We start from the raw sequence: 20,386 nt of genomic DNA, 5'->3' as shown, positions 1-20,386 counted from the left end.
AATTAAGAACTTTACATTGTATTGTATTGGAACAAATGCTGCCATAAACATCAATTCTTATTTTCATTGATAAAGTCAGCTAATTACAGTGTTAATGCACTGTAGAAGGGATGCTGTCTTTTTAGACAAGGTACTTCAAAAGAATTTTATTATTGCTGTTATTATTAAAGAGCCCGCCTCATACTTCCTTTCTTATTTTTTCCTTTTATGGGAAAGTCCTGAAGTGTGATTCTTTACTTGTCTTCATGAGCACAATGCAAAATTCCCACTTTCCAATAAATACACTTTTTTCTCCTTAGAAAGAAATACTAAAAAGAGCATTGCATTATTTTTTTGACAGTTTGTGTCCTGCCCTACAGTAGTGTCCGTGGACTGGGGCTGTTGGCTGGTTTTGTTTGGTTTTAATACAAACAGCACCTGTTGATGCCTTTTTTTAATAAAGGCTTAAAAATATAAAGGAGTCTTTATTGTTTAAAGCTTCAATGCTACTGGTTTGGATTACTTCACTGTAAAGGCTTCTGCGTTTTTAAGAAGGCAAATGACCAAAGTCCCATGATTGAACAGTGGAAGACGGAAGCACGGATATCTATGTGGCCTAGGAAGACTTTCTGCAACTGGCCACTGATTGCTTGCATAGCTATTAGAAGACAGACACGGGGCAGCTGGAGGCTGAGTTGCTCTTTTCAGTACGGATAGCCATGGTGGTAACTTCTGTGGTGACGGTAGTCATCTTGGTAACCTTCCTGGTATCCCTGGTGATAGCTATGGTAACCATACCCACCATACTCATCATCTGGGCACTGCATGCCGAGCGATTGCTGAATTGTCATTTCCTGTCGCCGAAGCTGCATGGAATCAATCAGATCATACACAATCGCCATAGACCACATTGGAGAAGGATACCAGGATTTGACATTTCCATCTTTCCCAACTAGAAGCATGGAGAAATATTCTGGGCTAATTTGGAAATAATTTCGGATGTCTTTCACCAAATTAGGTGGGATCTCTTCTCGGTCTACAGTAGAGCTTCCTAGAAAGCGATCACATAAAACCAGCATTGATATTTTGGTTAGACGATGATGATGGTTTGTAGATAAGCAAGTTAGCAACATGAGACAGGATACAGCCCGATAATTGGCCATGTTAAGATTCTTGTAATGTGCAAGCTCATATGTATGAGACTCATAGAACTCTATGATTCTATGAAGCTCAGGATTTCCTCATTCCAAAATGAAATTACTCCACTGTGAACTTGCAGATATATTTTTAACACTTTTGATAGGGTTAGTAAACTTGTCTTTACTCTTTAGGCTGAAGCTACTGGAGCGTGGCACACCTTTTTGTCACTCAGCACGCATGCACATCTTTAGCTTCTATGCAGCTTGGGTCACTGGTTCACATATGTGAAAAACTGTCACAGTGAAAGAAATCACAAGAATTGAAGCATGAAAGTGTGAAGAACTGGAGGAAGAATTTCCTGGGTCATTAATGGCAGGATAAAACCTCACTCTTGAACTGTCAAGATACGTGAGATATGGGATGTGGTAGATGTCATGTCCACGTGTATCTTCTAGTGCAAATCTAGTGAACTCCAGGCTTGTAAATGTGAAGTCTATGCTGGTTTAATAAGTAGGAACCGTAAGACATCAGTGGACACACATGTATATATATGCACACATACATAATGCCCAGTTGGCTTGGCAACAGGGCTCCTACAAAGTTGCATCCTGCCTAAAAATGTGTTGAGGTTCTCTGAAGTAGGTCAGCAAGCAGGTGGCTAAGGGTTGTCTGGCTGATAGAGGCTGTGTGGATTTCTAGAAGGCTTCAAAAGAAACTTTGATAGCTTGGTTGAAAGGCAGAAACAAGGTGAGAGTGAATGATCAGCTCCTAGAGTGGAGGGAGGTCACCAGTGAAGTTCTGCAGTTGGTTGTGCTGGGACTGGTGTGCTGTTCAGTGTGTTTGTAGATGATGCACATAAGGTATAAGCGTAGAGGTAAGGAAGTGTGCTGACGGTGTGGAGATACTCAGAGTAGTAAGGGCAGGGGATGATTGTGAAGCACTGTAGAACACCCTTGTAAGACTATGTGACTCGTTAATAAAATGATGGAAGAAATTCTGTTCAGTTGAAATGAAATGGTACACATGGTGAAAATTTTGCTAACTCCGCATAAGAAATGATGAAGTCTGACCAATACCACTTGGTGGTAAGATCTTAGGGCTACAAAAGAGTTTCATGAAAGGCTAGTTCAGTGCTCACTGATGGCCAAAAGCCAAAACAGATGTTATAAACCATGAGGAAAATAAAAAACAAAACAGGGTATTATTATGCCACTACATAAACCTATTGTTTGTGTGCATCTTGAACACTGCATGCATTTCTGTTTCTCTCACTTGAAAAGAATGTGGTAGAAAAAAGGAAAAAGTCAGAAATACAAGGTTGGTCATAGGTTTGGAATAAGCTTTGTATGATAAATGACCAAGTAAGTAAAGACTGCAGTCTGTAAAATAAATGGCTTGAGGAGAGGTCTACAGGATTGTGAACGTCACTGCAGGGATGGATAGGGATTAAATATTCACCTTTTCCCCCACACAAGAGATAAAGCGTATCAAACAAAGCTATAGGGGCCACATTCAGGGCAAATCAAAGGTACCTTGCGAATCTGTAGAGGTTCTCACAGGAGAACACATACTAGAAGTTAATGTGAATTCAAAGAGAGGTTACACAAGTAAACTGAGAAAAGATCAATTGATCTTAACAAATAGGAACTATAACCAAGGTCTTGAAGTCCTTCAGTGAAAAGTAAGCAGAGGCTGCAGGAGTGTTGATGACAGAATTATGACATCTGCTTTCTCTGTTCTTATTCTTTCCTAGGCATGGACTTCTGTTAAAATACGGTAGAAGAACCAGGATGCTTTCATGTACAGAGCAGTAGAAACAGTGATGGGATAAAAAAGCTCCTCCCTGTCTTTGTTCCTCCACTGATGGAAGCAGTTATTTGGATTAGGTAGTAGGGGAACCTGTAGCATTTGAAATGTACCCTGACTGTGAGATCTAAGAATAGCTGCCTGAAATATCCTGTTGGGATGGAAGTAGAATATGTAACAGGGGCTTATAAGAAAGATGAAGAAAGACTTTTTACCAGAGCTCATATAGACAGGACAAGAGGTGACGTTTTTAGGCTGAAAGAGGGCAGATTTAGATTAGATATAAGGAAGAGGAGTTTTAGGATGAGGGTGCTGTGACATGAGAATAGGTTGTGCAGAGAAGTTGTGGATGTCCCATCACTAGAAGTACTCAAGGCCAGGTTGGATGGGGCTTTGAGCAACCCCATGGCAGGGGGGCTAGACTAGATGATCTTTGAAAGGTCTTTTCCAGCCCAAACGGTTCTATGAAGATGAATGAGGGACCCATATAAGAGAATCTGCGTAGCCTGTGTTCTATTAGCCCTGCAAACTCTCGAGTGTGTAAAAGGCACAGACATCCCTTTGTCTTTGGCAGCAAGGCAGGCAAAGGAGTGTACCTGGGACTGTATCTTTTAGGTGGAAGATAAATATGTGAGATGCCTTCTATATTATATTTGGGCTTTTTGTCCTGCAGAAGCTATATAATGTTTAGCACAGGAACACCAAGAAAGCTTTTTGTTTGCTTTTCTTAAAAGAAACAAAACAAAGGAGAAAAAAACACAGTCACACCCATCCCTCTGAAGAAATTACAACAAAGAAACAGCACTATGCCCTTTATCAGTAGTACTGAAGAAACTAGAAACAGTCACTTACCATTAATGGGATACAGCTCTAAGACACCTCCAATATCTTCCCCAAGTCCTAGCAATTTGAGTATAGTTATATGGCGCAGACCTGTGGAGGAAATGAAGGAGGGTTTGGGTCAGACCAGATCTTTCTGCTCATTCTTGGGCAGATTTGAGTTTCATCAGCCAGATCTATACATGCTAAATTAGGGGCTAGTCTTAGCCAGCCCTCTAGGAGGAAAAAATACTGATATCTGCGGAGTCTCTGCCAGCCACATCACCTGTTCCAAATGTGGGGATAAGCTAGAGTGTCGAGTAAATGTGGTATCAGTTACATAAAAGCTATTGCAGGTGTCCCAAGGACAGAAGTGCTTGGTGTGGTTCTGTAGCACAGGGATACAAGCGTCAGACACACCAGTAAATTACAGAGGCCATTCCCCAAATTCAGAATGTTTCTGGACTGTTTTGTTCACTAGTAAAGCTCTTGTCATACACACAGTGACAAAGTATTTGCAGGTAATATAACCTGTCACAGTTGACATCCAAAAGACTGTGGGGAATGGCTTACGACAGGGATTCATGTCCTTCATTTATTCTGGGCAGATGCTTGAACTGTTGCCTGTGCTTTCAAGAAAGACCTTAAGGGCTATAGAAACTGTTCATGTAACGTGAGTCTGTATGATCTACAAAATCTTTGATGTAACTGTTTTTACAACTTAGAGGTGAGATGTTTGGAAACTTGTCACTTACTTAAAGTACCCATTGAGAACAAATGCTTTAGGAATTCCCTGGATCTCCATCAAGCTGTCCTTTACAAAGGGTGGGGAGAATGAACTGTTTTGGGTACATTCAGTTCTACAGAAAGTGTTTTACATGTCACAGTTTGCTTTGGTAGTTACCAAATGAGATGATGCTGATGATCATCTGGTCCAGCCACCCCCTCCCCACCCCCCCCACGATGATGCTCATGCTCTGAATGAAAGCCAGGTGATTATGAATAAACAGTGATACTGTGCAGATCTCCCTTCAGGCATGACTGAAATGTATTGAAATAGTGACTTTTCAATGGGACCTGTTTAATTCTGTTGTAGGAGTCAGGTCTGGCCCTGTATGGTATTTGCATTGCTAGGAATCTAAATTAAGGAGTAAGTCTCTCTGGGCTTTCCACTATGATAGTGGAAAGAGAGAAGAGTGTTTATGGGTCTTGCTCTTAAGTACCTCCTGGAGGAGACTATCTCTCTCCATTGACTATGTAGTTAGACCTTAAGTATCAGTTAGGGGGCTGTGAGGGTCCTTCTTGGATTAAAGGGGCTTCCATTAACATTTTTACAGGTTTTGGCAATGAAGCAGGAAGGAAAAGAAAAAAAGCTGATGTCCATGCATCTCCCTGATAACTGTCCCAGTAGTGAGATGGGTATTAGAGGATGCGCCCTTCCCAATGCATTGTACTTACGTCATTAATTTGTGCAGTAAGAGGAAGAAAATACTATTGATCTTTGGAAGTACAAGCCTAGAGAGAAGCTTCGGAGTGCTAACCTTTTCTGCCTCATGCAGATGATTCCAGGGAACACTTTGTTTATCTATCTTAGCTGCCAGAGTGTCCTGTACTACCTGCTTAGCACAATCTTTTCCATTTGGATTTCGAGTAGCTATGGCAAACTTTTCAGTTGTCAGACTCCTCAGGCTGTCTACATTCAGACTTGAGCAAAGGAATCCATCACATCACCAGGAAGGATGTGGTTTTGGGGAGCAAGAGTGTAATTTCTTTTGACTCACCAAAATTGCAGGCTTGTCCACTGAGAGCAGCAAGCTGCTGGGAATAAGCCCAGTCCTCATCGCTGGGAGCAGAGATCACCACCAGCCGCCTTCTCCATCGGAATCTGGAAAGAGAGGAGAGCGCGATGGGGCACAGTCACTACACGTGACCCAGTCCTCTCAGCATTTTTGTTCTCTGTAGGCTGAGGTATGTAATACCTCTCACAACTTCTAAGTCACAGCTGGATGGGAGATCGTCCCAGTTCCATCCATCATTGAGAGAGGATAAAGCCTGTTTTGAATTTTATAATTCCAAAACTCTCAAAGAAACATCTGCAGTTTCGCTGCTTTGCCAAACAAACACTACAGAGCTTACAATCTTTGCTCAAAGCCCCCTTCAGTTGTTACAACAATGCTGAGAAGTGTATATTCAAGGGAGAGAAAGATTCCTGTAGAATTCCTCACTAGGCATTTAGCTTTTACGTCATTCACCACTGCTGGAACTGCACAGTTATTTTGCAGTCCAAGGGCTGTCTGAGAATTAGGGTGTATCTTCATTTCAGACATAACTCATACTTCTGTGCAAATACTCACTGACCTCTTTTTATTCTATACCACACTCACTCGAAATACTTTAACATGGCTTTAAATCTGAGCTTGTTTGTCTGCATGTGGTTGTGTGAGCCTGTGGCTATATAAGGCATGCATGGGGCAATAAGATAAATCTTGGATATTTCTTTAAAATGAAATGCCACATCTAACCCAACTCACACAAGGAGCACCTTCTGTTGTCCTCTCAAGGAAAGGCAATGCCGTAAGGACACTTGAAACCTTTAAAAATTCTAACTATAGGGTTTTTTAATACTCTCCAAACAACCTTTTTTTTGAATAAAGGTACTCCACTAAACCTGAATAAATCAGATTTATAGGAATTTGCAAAGCTGCAGGGATATTTTTATAGCAGGAAATGATCTTTTAAATGGATGCAGATGTTACTCTGTTATAATAATAGCCTGCCTTTCTCCAGCACCATGTGAAGATCTCAAAATAAAGGCTAATGCAATGGATCAATGCTGTTCCACTTGAGAGAAGAATAAAATATGGTAAGACTTGATCAAAATAATAGAATAAGTTGCTGAAAGAGCAGGGGATACTCATGTCTTTGCCTCATTGACTGACTGATGCTGCATGTATTTTTATAATTAAAAAAGTAAATCCTTGAAATGCAAAGCTCCCTAATTTTAATCTTACCCAGGAGGAGCAGCAAAGAGACATGGGTATGTGTATACAGTTATGTGAATAGGAATGCGAAGCATTAAGGATCACATATGTGACATGAAAGGAAGGGGGGAAATTTCATGTTGTTACTCTGAAAATGGAGGAAAAAAAAAATCTTTGAAATATTTTGTATAGCAAAAGAACCTGGCTACCTACAAGCAGTGACCGAGAATGGAAACATTGGCTCATATTTTGTCTAGGGCATAAATCAGGATGGAATCTTATCTGTGAGCTGGTTCAAGATACTCTTAATTCCTTTCTAGTTTTTTGAGTATCTGCTTTGGAGATGCACAGAGGTCAAAAGGGCTGAAGGCCACTCAAGCTGTTTATTCCCCTGCCCTAGGCAATACCTATACTTGGTGTGCTTATCTGGGGCTATATCTTACTGAGAAAGTAATTCAGCTGGTCCTTCACAGCTGTTAGTTCAACAACACTATTGTACAGATTTATGCCCTTATTTCTGACATCAGAAGCTGTAGGCTTCTGTCCTGACAAATCTGCCAGACCCTTCCCTTTATGCTTCCCATTATGTATCCTTTCTTCCTCTTCTACTTATTTTGCAGATCATTCTTGTTTGTGAGCCCAGAGAGGAATACAGACGGTGTCTTAGTGTTACAGGGGGGACTCCCCACTACCAAACTCAAAGATCTCCTCCTGATATATATGGCTTTTAAGCTTTACTCAAGCCAGCTCTGGCTCTCATGGTCTCCTTTCACGCCAGCCAGGCTTGTTAAGAACAATGTTTGCATTATTATAACTGACCTCCCCAATGAGCAACACCAGGGAGATGATGCCAGGACTCTTGTTCAGCTGGGGAGATAATCTTAGACAAAGCTGGAATGAATCTAGCTGGGAATCTGACCAGTTAATGTGGCTAGTGAAGTCCACCCAATATTTTAAGCCTGATGCCTGTTTCACAAACAACTAATGCATTCTGTGCAGCAGCAGTTCTGTTTATAGATGCAACAGTCTGCGTTTTTCCTGCCTGTTTTTCTAACGTGTGTTTATTGCTAGGGCTGTTTGCAAGCAAGGAAGGATTTGGGTCCTGTCTCTTTCCAACATACAAGCTCTTTCTTGTGTTGGTCAGCTGTTTCCAAACTGTGGTTCTGCTTGGTGGTCTTGAGGATGAATCACTAAGACCTAAACAGGAGGTGGTGAGGTGGGTGGGGTGGATCTGGTTAAAGGTTCTCTTTCTGTTGAAGTGGCCATCAAATTTTCAAATGTTTATGAACCAACAACCTATTCATTTGCCTGTTGCTCCTTTCCTCCTCAAGTCATAATCCATCATGCCACCTCTGTTATTTTTATAGCCATCTGGCTTTAACAGTGTATTTCCATGGATTTTGGTAGTAGGTGAGAAGGACACAGTAGTAACAGGTAAAGGCCTAGAGTGATGGGCAAGCCCAAATTTCATGTAGATGATCCTGTAACAGAGAGGGCTAGAGCTGCACAGCTCTTCCATGGATCTAGATCCCCACAGTCCAGATGTATTTATTGCCTGGAATGCAGGTCTCACAGGTAGAGCAGTAACAAGGCATATGGAGATTGCAAAATAAAACTGTCTTTCTGCAGAAGGTCTTGCAAACATTTTGCAAGAGACATCTGCAAGACCTTTAAGAATATGCATGACTAATACTGGCAAAGACCAACTGTTCTCTCAAGCAGGATAAGAAGGAAGTTACAGAGAATTAATTACCGATTTGAGCTACATGGAAGGGATTAGAATGGGATTAATGAGATTGTGATGGTTGATGATTGAAACACATAAGCACTATGCTTCATGCATTCAAAACATCTGTGAATTAATCCTTGTTCAGTCTTCTAATGCAAATCACTGTTATTATCTTCATGTCATGATGGGGGAACTGAGGTACAGAAAGTTGGTCTCCAAAGAATGTGAGGTCAGTCAGGAAACAGAACATGCATCTTGACTTCCAGTGCTCTGTAGAAGACTGCATTCAGCTATGGCTACATCTCTGTATTTGCTTAACACTGTAAATACTGATAAATCTATATTAAAAAATCACAGAAATAGTAGGATGGCTGTTTTTCCAACAAGACAATAATTATTAGAACTAGCAGCAGATAAGAACAGAAGGTAATACCTGGATAAGAAGCTCTCAAGGGATTGCTTCTTATCTTCTTTGCAGACAATGCCCTCTTTTTTCTGTCTTTCCATGTCTTTAATTCGTGACTGGAAGGTGTCAATCAAATCAAACACGGACTTCATTGCTATGGGTACTTCGTAGTATTGCTGTTAAGGAAAAAGAACAGATGGATAAAAGAATGCACATGTTAGCAGCCTTTCTTCATAGGTCACAACACTGTAGGATATATAGAAATTCAAGTATTCCTATTTACACACAAGCAACAAGCAACAAGGCCTAAACCAGATTAGAAACCATAGAAAAATATTATTGTTTTTTGCAATCAGACTGCTCTTTGGAAGTGGCATACTTTCAGTATTTGCCCAATATGATGAGGCCAGGCCACTGAAGGCAAAAAATTGTCATTATTTTATTTTGTAAGGCCAACTAGACCATTGTCCATATGCAAAGTGCTGTCGTCTCACTGAGCAGCCAAACTCTGTGTTTTAGAATGTCAGGTACTACACTAAACCCCCTGCCAGTGGGGGAGTCCTGTTCCTATGGTGTCAGCAGAAACCCACAATTCCTGAAATCCTCTAACTCCAGAAAGTGAAGATAGCTACCTAATTCCTGAAAATTTCTCTTACTGTCCTTTTTCTTATCCTCCAGCAATGACCAAGCCCTGCATCAGTCTCTCAGGTGCCTCACATGCAAGTATGTAGTGTAATTTCCCCAAATTCTTTATTTTTGTTCATATTTTTCAAATGCCTTTTCTTTCAATGAGTTAAACCCCTTACCTTGACCTTCATGTCAGTGTCCGTCAGCACCATGAAGAAGTCATTGTAGGTCATCCCATACTCTTTCCTCAACTCACTGATGAGCTGCTGGTCCACAAGATCTTCATCCTCTATCACTTTCATGGGCTTTTCATTATCTTAATGTGAGACAAAGGAGAAATGAAAGTAGGCGCGGAATTGTGTGGCACTCTACCTTTAATTTCACACTGAAAGAATGGGGGAAATTCATTTCCCAGAAGCCGTCTTCCTGCTGCATAGGCAAAATATTAAAAAATATCAGAACAATACTATGGATTTTAACTGTCCAATTTTCAATTTCAATATTTTTTTAAAATTAGTCTATCCTAGGGGCATGCACTTCAGTATTCAGCATTTCTACTTGCTTTTTAAAAATATTGGTTGCCTCCTCTTTCCTGGAAAGATCTTTCAGATTTTTTTCAATTTGCTTGTACATGTATATATATGTACTAATAATTTCACCAGCTTCTGAAATAGAAAATAGGAACTGTTCAACAATTTAGGACAGAAACTGGAAAGCATCATATCCAAATGAAACAACTTAGTGAATTTGGGTCAGTAAAACATAGCTAGAACAGCTTGAGGTTGGCCAGGACACTAGGCTTAACCTTTATAGTCTTAAAAAATTACATGTGAGGTTTAGTGACTACAAGAAACCAGAAACTGTTTAAAGTGTCTTGAATACTCCAGTGGTAGCTCTTCAGCTCTCTCCATGTACCCTGCTGTGGCCCTCTTCCTCCACCTACTTGCTGATGTTCACTTCCCATTCTATCACACTGACAGGAAAAAACTTAATTTTCATTTTGTACCTGCTTACTGCTTTACCCTGAGAAAACATTCAGAAATTCTTGGGGAGGAAAAGACCCCTGAAGACAGAAAACAAAAACAAACAAACAAAAAAAAACCCCAGCAAATGTTAAAATTTAGTGATACTAATCAAGTTATAGATGTAATTTATATGGTTTTACATGGTTATATGTACCTGAGTTGAAAGTTTTGTAAAAAATTATAGGCAATGTTATAAATTCCTTATTGGATGGGTTGCTGGATGTGATCATTGATTATTCACTTTGTAAACATACGTATGCTTCATAAGTGAGATTTTCATGTTTCTAATGGCATGTATGACCATTAAAACACAGACCAAAAATTCATGCTTATGCTTGCAAACAATTCCCTACAAAAGAACCAACTATCTCATTGGTCTATATTGGTCTATATGGAGATAGAATGGTGCAAAAGGTGTTAGTGTGAAATGCGACAGATAATAGCTGTATGGTTCAATACCTTAGACCAACTGACCCATGGCACTGTTCCACTTTAAAGACTATAGGTATCAACATGAAGACAGCACTTCAGTGTTTAGCTCTTAGGAGATTTTCTTTCAAAATTTACAATGTAAAGAAGAAAATTAAATGACAAGAGTGATACAGAAAAATGTTTCAGGGGGGGAAATATAATGCCACAAAGGCTACCCTGCCTTTTGAACTTGAAATTGATTTCTTGGGAGAAAAAAACCCCAACAAGTTAATCTAATTGCCTCCAATTCGCTACTTGTCTCTGGCCTCTACCTGATAAAGGACATCTGGGATCAGCATGAAGAACACGGGTTGATACTGTCTACTGCCACCTGCAAAGTCCTCCCTCTCTGCTCTTTCTAGAAAGGTCACTGAAAGAGTGTGGAAACTTTTCTCTATACATCTTTAGCAGCTAACACAGACTGGGAAGCTGAGTTACTCTTTACAAATAATGCAAATGAGGTTGCAAAAAGTCCAGGAGTTTGTTGTAGCAGTACTGTGGCCTAATAGATTAGGTACTGGCTTTGAAGGGCAGGTAGCCTGGGGCTGGTGGTTAGTTGACTGAAGACCTGTTGCCATAAGTTGGGGAAAAGAGACCGCGTGGCTAACTCAAGGTGAAGAGAAGACCTCTGCAGTGACACTCAGTTTTCCTGTCATTCCAGTGGGAAACAGTCCTTGGTTTCACTATGAGCTGATCTTGGCCAAACAGTGTTATTGAGCTCTCTTTCATTCACTACTCCTAAATGCATTTGAAAATTCAAGTGAAAAGTATTTTCTGTGGACCTTTCTCTTGTTGTTATTCTTATCTCAGTCCCAAGATGCTGCACTACAAGTAGATCTCATAATGCTGTGTGCTAAGGCTTTTCGCTGCAGCATAAATACTGTGAATAAAATGTTTCTTAGGAGCTTTTGCTGCCTCTGATACTGACAGAGATTGAGCCATGAAGAGGCCGTGCAAGCAGGAAGGCTGGAGGAGAAGGTGAGTTAGAATAGGAAGACATTTGTATTATTAAAACTTTTAAAAGCTCAGGATCTGGTGTTTTAAGCAAAAATATAAGATGAACTTCATGTAAGGTTTCACTCACAGCCTTCTAAGTCTCCTGCTTTTCTTCAAGAAGGCAATTCCTCCTGTGAGAATTAAGCTGTTATATATGTGTGGTTTGGGGGAAGTTTGAGTGTAGGTTAAGTTTGGAACAGGCTGAAAGAATATGGTCTATGTCAGAGTGAATGTCTGTTTATTAGCCAGACTGAAGCTAAATATAATCCTAAACAGTCCACTGACAGGCAGATGGGTCTAGGTACACAAAAAGTAACCCTGAGTAACCTTGGCCTGATGTGGAAAATCCTGTAGTGCTCCAGATATGTCAAGAAGGTGCACAAATGGACAGTCTGGCAGGATTTGTGACTCACTGTCATCCAGGGACACAAGGCTCCTGGTCCTTCACTTTGTCTTCTCCCTCTGAGAGTAAGAGTGGCTGGGCTGGAAGCCAGATGTAAATTTGTGATCTTCTGGCTTGTTGTATGCCAGACCTGAAATACCCTGGAGCTGGTGTGTTCCTGAGCTTTCTGTTCCATCACACATCTCTTCCCAAGATCTGGTAAAACTGGGCGAACTTCCAGAGGAAAGATGCAGTGAACTTATAAGCAAAACTAGCAGCTTTTATAGTATTTCTTTGCCTTTGTCCAGTGAAGCATTTACACTGGTGTTAACCTTTAGACGCAGACAGCAATGAGATTATTTACATGATTCTAGAGACACCTAAGCTTAAGTGCTTTGCTGGACTGAGACCTGAAGTCTTTGTCCAAACCCTACTGTTAAAAAAGGAAAGGTTGTCACTGGCTTTGGTGAGTGCTTCCCAGGACCTGAACAGTGACATGAGATTTTTCAAAGCTAAGAGAGATGGATGCCCATTGTCACCTGTTTGTATACGAACTCTGTATGTAAAGAAGGTGGTACTGAATATGGCTGAATGAGCTACTTTTCTGATTTATAGCACTTCCAAAAACTCTGGCCTCAGTGAGATGAACTTCTTCACAATAGCCAGCAATAAGCAGTCACATTGATGGGTATCTTGCTTTATGGGTAAAGAGAGGCAACAGGACTTCAAATAGTAAACCTTCTAATATCAGGTATGCTGCTGCAAATTTGTAATGTTGTCCATACCTAGAGGATATGATTGAAATCTTCTAAATTAATATCTGTCTACCAGTACAGAGGGAAAAATGTGCCTGGACCTGTGGAGGAGAATATTCACTTTGTGAATATATCAAAATCAGCTCTTAAACCTAGGAAAGCTGATCTTGGGAAGGAAAGGAACTTGCAGGAAGGCGTCTAACTAGCACGCTTCTATCTGCCATGGGTTTAGCCAGTGTATGTGCCTGAAAGATGAAGCTTTTTCCATGACCTTGTGAGGAGTGCGAAGACATAAGAAAATGTTATATGATAAAGCGGGAAGATAATGATGTTGAACTTCAAAACAGGATTAATTTGGGCCAGGTTTTCAATATAATCTCAAACAGTTCCCATCAACATTTCCTATCCCCCAGTTTCCTCTCCTTCATGACAACAGCCAGTTTCTTTAAGCAGTGTTTGAATCATACGAGCCAGTATCTAGCCACCCATAGCTGATGTCCTGCAAAAACCAAGGGCGAGCAGGGCATTGTGTTAGGGCAGCTGTTTGGTTAGACAGTGAGGTTGTTATTCAAGATATTGCTTGAGCTCAGCCTAATTTCCTCTTTCTGTCCCATGCTCTCATCACATTTTTCTGCCGTTTCATTCTGTCACTGTTTTACTGGCTTTAAGAATTCCCACAAAGTTACAGGACTGAAATTGTAAACATGAAAATACCAGAGACACTTATATAAATACAATAGGGGTGTAGTTGGCATGGAAGGAGGATGAATGGGTTTGAAAGTGCAACTGGATCACATTAAATGATCTTGCTTAGATCTTGACCGAATCTGGGAAATTTCTACCTTTGCTCTCTGTATTGCGCCCATGAGATGGAAACAAATTATTAAAAAAAACCCCAAAGAACCTAGCTGGAAGTGGTCAATTTTCATGCTGCTGTTGTTCATGGTGCCAAAAATCGTGATGACTGAGATCTTCCTCGTTGCCATCTTGCAGAAGCTTTCCAGATATTCGTCCCGCTGCTGTACATACATGGTGTTGTCCGCCTTAGGGGTCGTGATCAGCTGGTTGGTGGCAGAGACAAAAGAGCTTGTTTAGTATAAGGAATGAAGCAGATGAGTATTTTACTGAAGGAGAACTAGTCACTATCTGCAAACTGGGCTTTTCCATAGAGCTGTTGACAGCTCTGTACCCTTATTTTATTTATTTGTGTTTGGAGTGTACCTTGAGGCCCAGACCTGACCCGAAGGTGTTCAACCAGCCCCAAGAAAACCTTAGGAATCATGGCCAGCTGGTGGCACCGGCTTCTTCACTGCCTCTCTGCAGTGCTGCTAGAAGAGTTTTCAGTGGATTTAACAGCAAATCATGTACTCTCCTATTATCTCTTGCCCTGCCAGTCTCACCAGGTCTCTCTCTCAGCCTCCAGTGATGCCATGAATCTAGGATTCCCTCTCCTTAATCACAGTGGGAGCACTGGGAACATGGCAACTGCTCTGGCCTCATCCCATGGTCCAGGCAGGGCTCCCAGGGGCTCTTTTGGCTTCTAAGCCACTTAGATGTCTTATGGGACTTATGTTTGCTCAGAAAGCATGGCTATGGGAGAAGAACAGGAGGAAGAGCAATTGCAATAACAAAAGTTAAAAAAGTATCTACAGTTTATAGTAATTACTCCAAAGCCTCTTAACAATTGAAAAGATTTAAGTTTTAAAAAGTTTAAAGCACAAAACTTAGATCTTTCATCAGTGGCTGAGATGCAAATATACCAGGGAAGGCGTGTGTGTAACAACATGCAGTGGTCCTCTGCAGTAGTTTCCAGCAGAAGGTGGAGAGGAATACCACTGCCCTAGCGATATGATCATTTTAACTGGCAGCAGTGAACTGCAATCAAGCACCTGCCACCAATCCCTCAAACACAAAGGGAGTCGGAATCTGGATTCAAAACTTATGGTTTAAGGTCATAAATAATCACCAGAATCCTTCAATTGCAAACTTATGCTTTAGTCTGTAACAGGCGCCATGATCTTCTAGCTGTCTACTTAAGCTTGTAGGGCCCAGAGGCTAATTTTTTATTATATATGCCTTATAAATCCAGTTCATCAATGTACTGAAATGTAAGAGGCATTTCTAGGCTTATAAGATCTGACTCTCATTTATACAAAGGCCCCCTGGCATGACTACAGCATTGGGACATGAAGGTGAATGAGAGTCAGACACAAAGAGGATTTAATTTCTGGGCCATAACATGTAACATGCTTTTAAATTGCATAGAAATGCTTCAAATGAAAAAAGGATCACGAAAAGGATTTGAGAACTGAGATCAAAACCAGACCATTGGTTTGTATTGTCCTCCCAGTTTCAGAGGCCGTAAGCAGGAACACACAGTAAAGCCTGAATTTGATCTGCTTCATAAAACCTTGTAGAACAAAGCAGGGAACATTTTACAGACAAAGCAAACTTCAAATCAAAGCTTTGTGCTAGGACTGTTTTAACCCAGGCAGTGTATACACTGTATGTGTCTGCGTTCATATGCACGTGTGTGTATGTGCATGTGCATACCTGTGGATGTGAGTATAAATGGGGAGTTGTATATAAACTGTCAGTCTGCAATTCATCACCACAGTGAAGTAAACAAAAAACCCAAACTCACTAAGCCAAGACTTCTCAACATTAGTAAGACTGCAATAAAAGCCTCACTATAGAGAGGATATTTCTTCAGTTTCTGCAGCTGGGTCCTATATTTGTCATTAATTAGACAACCCAGAATAGCCTTCAAAATTCTGGATGTTTGAAATTCAAACTGAAATCTGCAACCTGAAGTCCTTAGTGATGTGTAGGACTTAAAAAACCAGGTCTCTCTCAAAAGACTTTTAGGAGAGGATTGAAATGCTATCTTTGGGAGCCAGTCTGTTAAAGCGGCTGAAAGACAAAAGTACAACAAAGCAATGGGGAATAACTCAGGTAGAGCCACTTCTACAGCAGCATGGGCTGATACTTTAGAAAGGGAGTTTGAAGGCTCGTGAATGACAAAGTTCATCCAGCTGAAGAACTGAACCTAAGGGAGTTGAACAGTTTGATAGGAAGGGATGCAAATAAGCACGTGTCGATTTATAGAAGCTTGAAAAGTTCTTTGTTTTTCGTATGTATGGCGCGTGGTGAAGAGATAGGAGACTTCGGCCACTGCTTTTACTGATGACCACATCAAACTTGTTCTCTGAGAAACTTCAGAAGAAGCAGATTGAGGATGGTATTAGATACTGGGAAAGTAGCGTGCAGAATGGCATAATTTGTCTTCAGTGAGTTTTGGCCAGGCACTCTGAGATTGGGCAATTCTCTTTTTGGAGATCCAGCTGAGAAGTGGCCTGGTATCAGAAGATTCGAATTTCAGACCAGCCTTTAAGTTGCCAGGACTGTCTTGGTGTAATGAGTTAGCAGCCTGACATCTGTGAGCAATGTTTTTGGCTCTTTTTTCAAATTTGTTTTTATTTGTCCCGATGCTGCACATACTTTGGAAGCCACAGCAATGAGATACATGACCAAGTTTCAAAGATCCTAAACTTCTGTGGAGTTTTTTTCTCTGAGCTTTTGATTTTGTTAACTATTAGTTAACTAATAGACATTTTTTGCGAGATTCAGTCAAGCTAAAAATTTTCAACTATATGTCTTTTTTCCATTTCCATCATGTTGGGCAATGCAAGTCTACTTGCTCTGCACAGCCCCTACAGCTGAAGACATGGGGAGGGGGAGAAGAAAGTTGGCTTCTGCTCAGGTCTGTGAATCATCAGCAGAGTGATTAATTAAATTCCAATGGCTGAAATCTTAGCTTGGCATCTTAGCTGTTTGTATTGGAATATGGGGCATGAAAGTCAAAGCTATGTTTGTGACACTGACTATTGGACAATAACTGTGAAACAGGCCAGCTTGCAGTAGAATAATTGCAAGAAACTGGCTCCTACAATAATATTTTTAAAAAGTGTTTTTCAAAGTGTACCTTTCAGGGTATATGCCATCTGCCAGAAAAAACATTTGTACTACAACTAAAACTGTTTCCTATCCCAGGTGAAGTGTTTTTTTAGATAAGTAGTTGGAAAAACATACAACACTACTAAACCCTGGGACAAGCAACTCCAGACCATGCTGAGTTTCTCAGACTTGAAAACTTGCCATTGTGTCATAGTTTAATAAAAACAGCAGGGGAAAAAAACTAAACAAAATAAAGTTTGCACGGGATCTCTGAAGATGTCTTGAAGATTTGAATGCCAGATTCCCATCAGAAAGAATAGCAAATGTAACAATCCTACCTCATGGCACCTGATCATACGTCTTTGTGAATATCCTCAGCCAGACAAGCACTAGTACTGCCAAGCTGCATAGCTTGCTTCCAGTTTTAGGACACCAGCACCAATACAAAGCAGGTGTGCCAGCTGGCAGGACATGTTGAGCATTGCAATATGGTAACATTGGCGAGTGCCCCAAAGAGATGAATGGGTGTAATCCATACTGCAACTTCATTTTATTGATTGTAACTATGTATCTATATATCCTGACACGTACATACCCACTGGAAAAAAAAAATCTGATAGCTATGTGGTGGCTCATGGAAGCAACTGGGAAGAGGTTTTAGCCTAATTCCTGGCTGCCTGGTGTTAATACTGCATGTAAGAATTCCAACATGAGGCTGTGAAACCTCCCCTGTTGGAAGTGATCATTTGGGTCTAGAAATTTTATCTCTTAAACAAAAGCACCATAAACTTTCTGTTCCACATATTCCTACTAGGAGGGAGATATGACTTCATTTAAGTAATAAGATTCAGATGAACAAGTTACTTACAATAAGCCGCCTTTTGCCTTCAAAATATTCCAGGAGGTCGGTCACCAATTTCCTGGGAGGCTGCATGAAAGACTTCTTGTTGGGCTTGGGGAAATCCTCATTCTCAGTCCTGCTCCCCTTCTTGTTCTTCTTGCTACGGTCTTTGTCCTGCTTGCTCTTTTTCTCAGCTTTGTCCTTCTTGGTCTGCTTCTCACTCTTCTGCAGCTTGTCAGGCCTGTCCTTCTTCTTCTTCTTCTCAGGTTTATCCATTCGCTCATGTTTCTTTGATTCTTTTCCTTTCTTTGGAGGAATATTTCCGACTGCAATCTCTTCCTCTAAATGGGAACTAGCAGGCTTGCTTGGGTCATATTTATCTTCATATTCATTGCTCAGTATCTTTTCTTGATCCTTCTTTTTTGGTGGTTTGGTCTTAGTTGGTTTGTGTTGCCCTGGTGTGACATTCAAGTCTCTGTGGTTATAGTCCTTCCTGTCTGTTCGGTTATCTTTAAATCTACCCACATTCGACTTTGTATAGTGCACTGAGGCAGCTGTTGGGACTTCTGTGAAGCTGTCATAGCGAGCAGCTTTGCTTGGTTTCCGTGTGGCCACCAGGTGTTTCTCTGGGTGGCCGCGCTGCCGGTCCCTGCGGTTTGCCTTCCATGGAGGAGAGTAGAAATCTTCAGAAGCTGTGACTCGTGGTGAGGTGGCATCAGGGGCTGCTGGCAACCTGTGATACTCTGTGGTGGAGTGTGATTTTGTGGTCCAGGTTCTCTGTGTGGTAGGGAAGGGTGTTGTTGTTGTAGACCGGCTTGCTGTTGTCACTGCGCGAGTGGTGGCATGGGTAGTTGTGGTGGTGGGAGCGAGGGTAGTGGTCCTTACTGTAGGCAGAGGAGTGGCCACCGTGGTTGTCATTGGTTTCCTCACCGTTTTGGTCCTTGTTGGCTGATTATTGCTCCTCCTTGGCTCCTCCTTCCTTGCTGACACCTGGACTTGTCCACCACCAAGGGTAGGCTGGGTGTTGCCCCCATTATTGCCTTCCTCAACGACTTGTCCCTCCACCCCAGCTGCTTTGCAAGTCTGGATGAAGCCCTTCTGCCTCATCTTCTCAATTTTTCTGATGGGGCTCTGGTCAATAACTTCGTACATGGCCTCTAGCCTGACTGGATAAGGATACCTTTCCTCCACCTGCAGAGTTTTCTTCAACAACACCATGCCAAATTTCCCCTTCTCCAGTTTCAGAAAGCTCATAAGCTTAGGTATGAGGGCAGGATCTAGTGGCTGCTCCAGGATTTTTCCTTCATTGGTTATCCTTCTGACTTTTCCCCCTTCTTCCCCTTCTTCGTGGAACAGCACAATCTGCTGGATGTGCCTCTCAGCCAGTTCGCAGTAAACATCATTTTTCAGCAGGCTCATCATGAGCCGGTAGTAGCCCTCAGAGGCATGTGGGGCAGAAATGACCCACACCCGATTTTTCCCAGCAAAGCTGGCCAGGACACTGGGAGAACTTGTCCCCGAAGGGAAACGTACCACTCGTGACTGGGAGGCAGAGGGTATCCCTTCGTCCTTAATCATCTCAGACTTGGAGTATTTGGCTGCAGCTGTGAGTCTCTGTACCTGTCTCATTCTGGTCCCCGTGCCCCTGGCCTGGGAACGCGCTTCCCCTTGCAGGAGATTGGCAGGTGCCTTTGGAGATGCCGAAGAATCCCTCTTGGTGACGGGGTGCTGGGAATTCGGGCTCGAATTCCTCAGGGATGCTCCAGACCTTCTCGGGAAGCTGCTTGGAGCCCTGTAAGCCAGGGGCACTTTCCGAACTCCATGGCTCCCTCTTTCTGCTAGCCTTCCTGTCTTCTCTGAGCCGCACACTAGCCACGCTGCCCACAGCAGGGCTAAGCTGAGAGCTGGCCTCCAGTTCATTGTGCAATCCACTTGCAGGGAGGAGTAGAAAGAGAAAAAGTTAGATGTTAACAGTATGAGGATATCTTGCACAAGGGATTAAAAAAAGGCAGACCACAGGCTGGCTAGCTTTTGTGATTTAGAAATGCTGATTACACCTCAGTCCTGCCCTGGTGGCTTTGTACAGTTTACAGTTATTTTTGGAAAAGCACAAAGTGGATCATTTTATGCAAAAATGAGATCATCTGTCTGTAACATGACTCTGTCTATCCAAAACACACTGATCTGCATCCTTCTCTCTCTGTCTCTCTCTCGTGCTCTCACATACACACATACAAACAAGCACAGAGAAAGAGTACATAGAGCGGAAAGCCAAGAATTTGACTTGAGACTTACACTCTTAGGGAAGTTCCCCTTCCAGCGTCAAGGTTTCACGTCTTTTTCCTTTAAAAGGAGACCAATGCCATGCAGCTTTGCTGCTGCCCAGTGATTTATCCTTACACAGCCCAACAGGTCCCGGAGCCTGTCTGTCTCCCCGTGTATCTTTTAACTTTCTTCTTCACCTTCTTGACA

General features: G+C 41.7%; 1 protein-coding gene across 1 annotated transcript; it reads right to left on the bottom strand.

The window, feature by feature from the left end:
* Positions 1-683: 683 nt before the first annotated feature.
* CCDC80 (coiled-coil domain containing 80) lies at positions 684-19,834 on the bottom strand (the record flags this gene model as incomplete). The annotated part of the gene is made up of 7 exons (XM_080355187.1): positions 684-1,030; positions 3,778-3,858; positions 5,526-5,629; positions 8,888-9,036; positions 9,667-9,803; positions 14,021-14,177; positions 17,942-19,834. The coding sequence occupies 7 exons, from the start codon at positions 19,832-19,834 to the stop codon at positions 684-686; spliced, it is 2,868 nt and encodes a 955-aa protein (XP_080211313.1).
* Between the last annotated feature and the right edge of the window lie 552 nt (positions 19,835-20,386).

This window comes from Nesoenas mayeri, assembly GCF_963082525.1.
Source record: "Nesoenas mayeri genome assembly, chromosome: 1".
NCBI classification, from domain to species: Eukaryota; Metazoa; Chordata; class Aves; order Columbiformes; family Columbidae; genus Nesoenas; species Nesoenas mayeri.
This window is presented reverse-complemented; position numbering and strand designations above follow the sequence as displayed.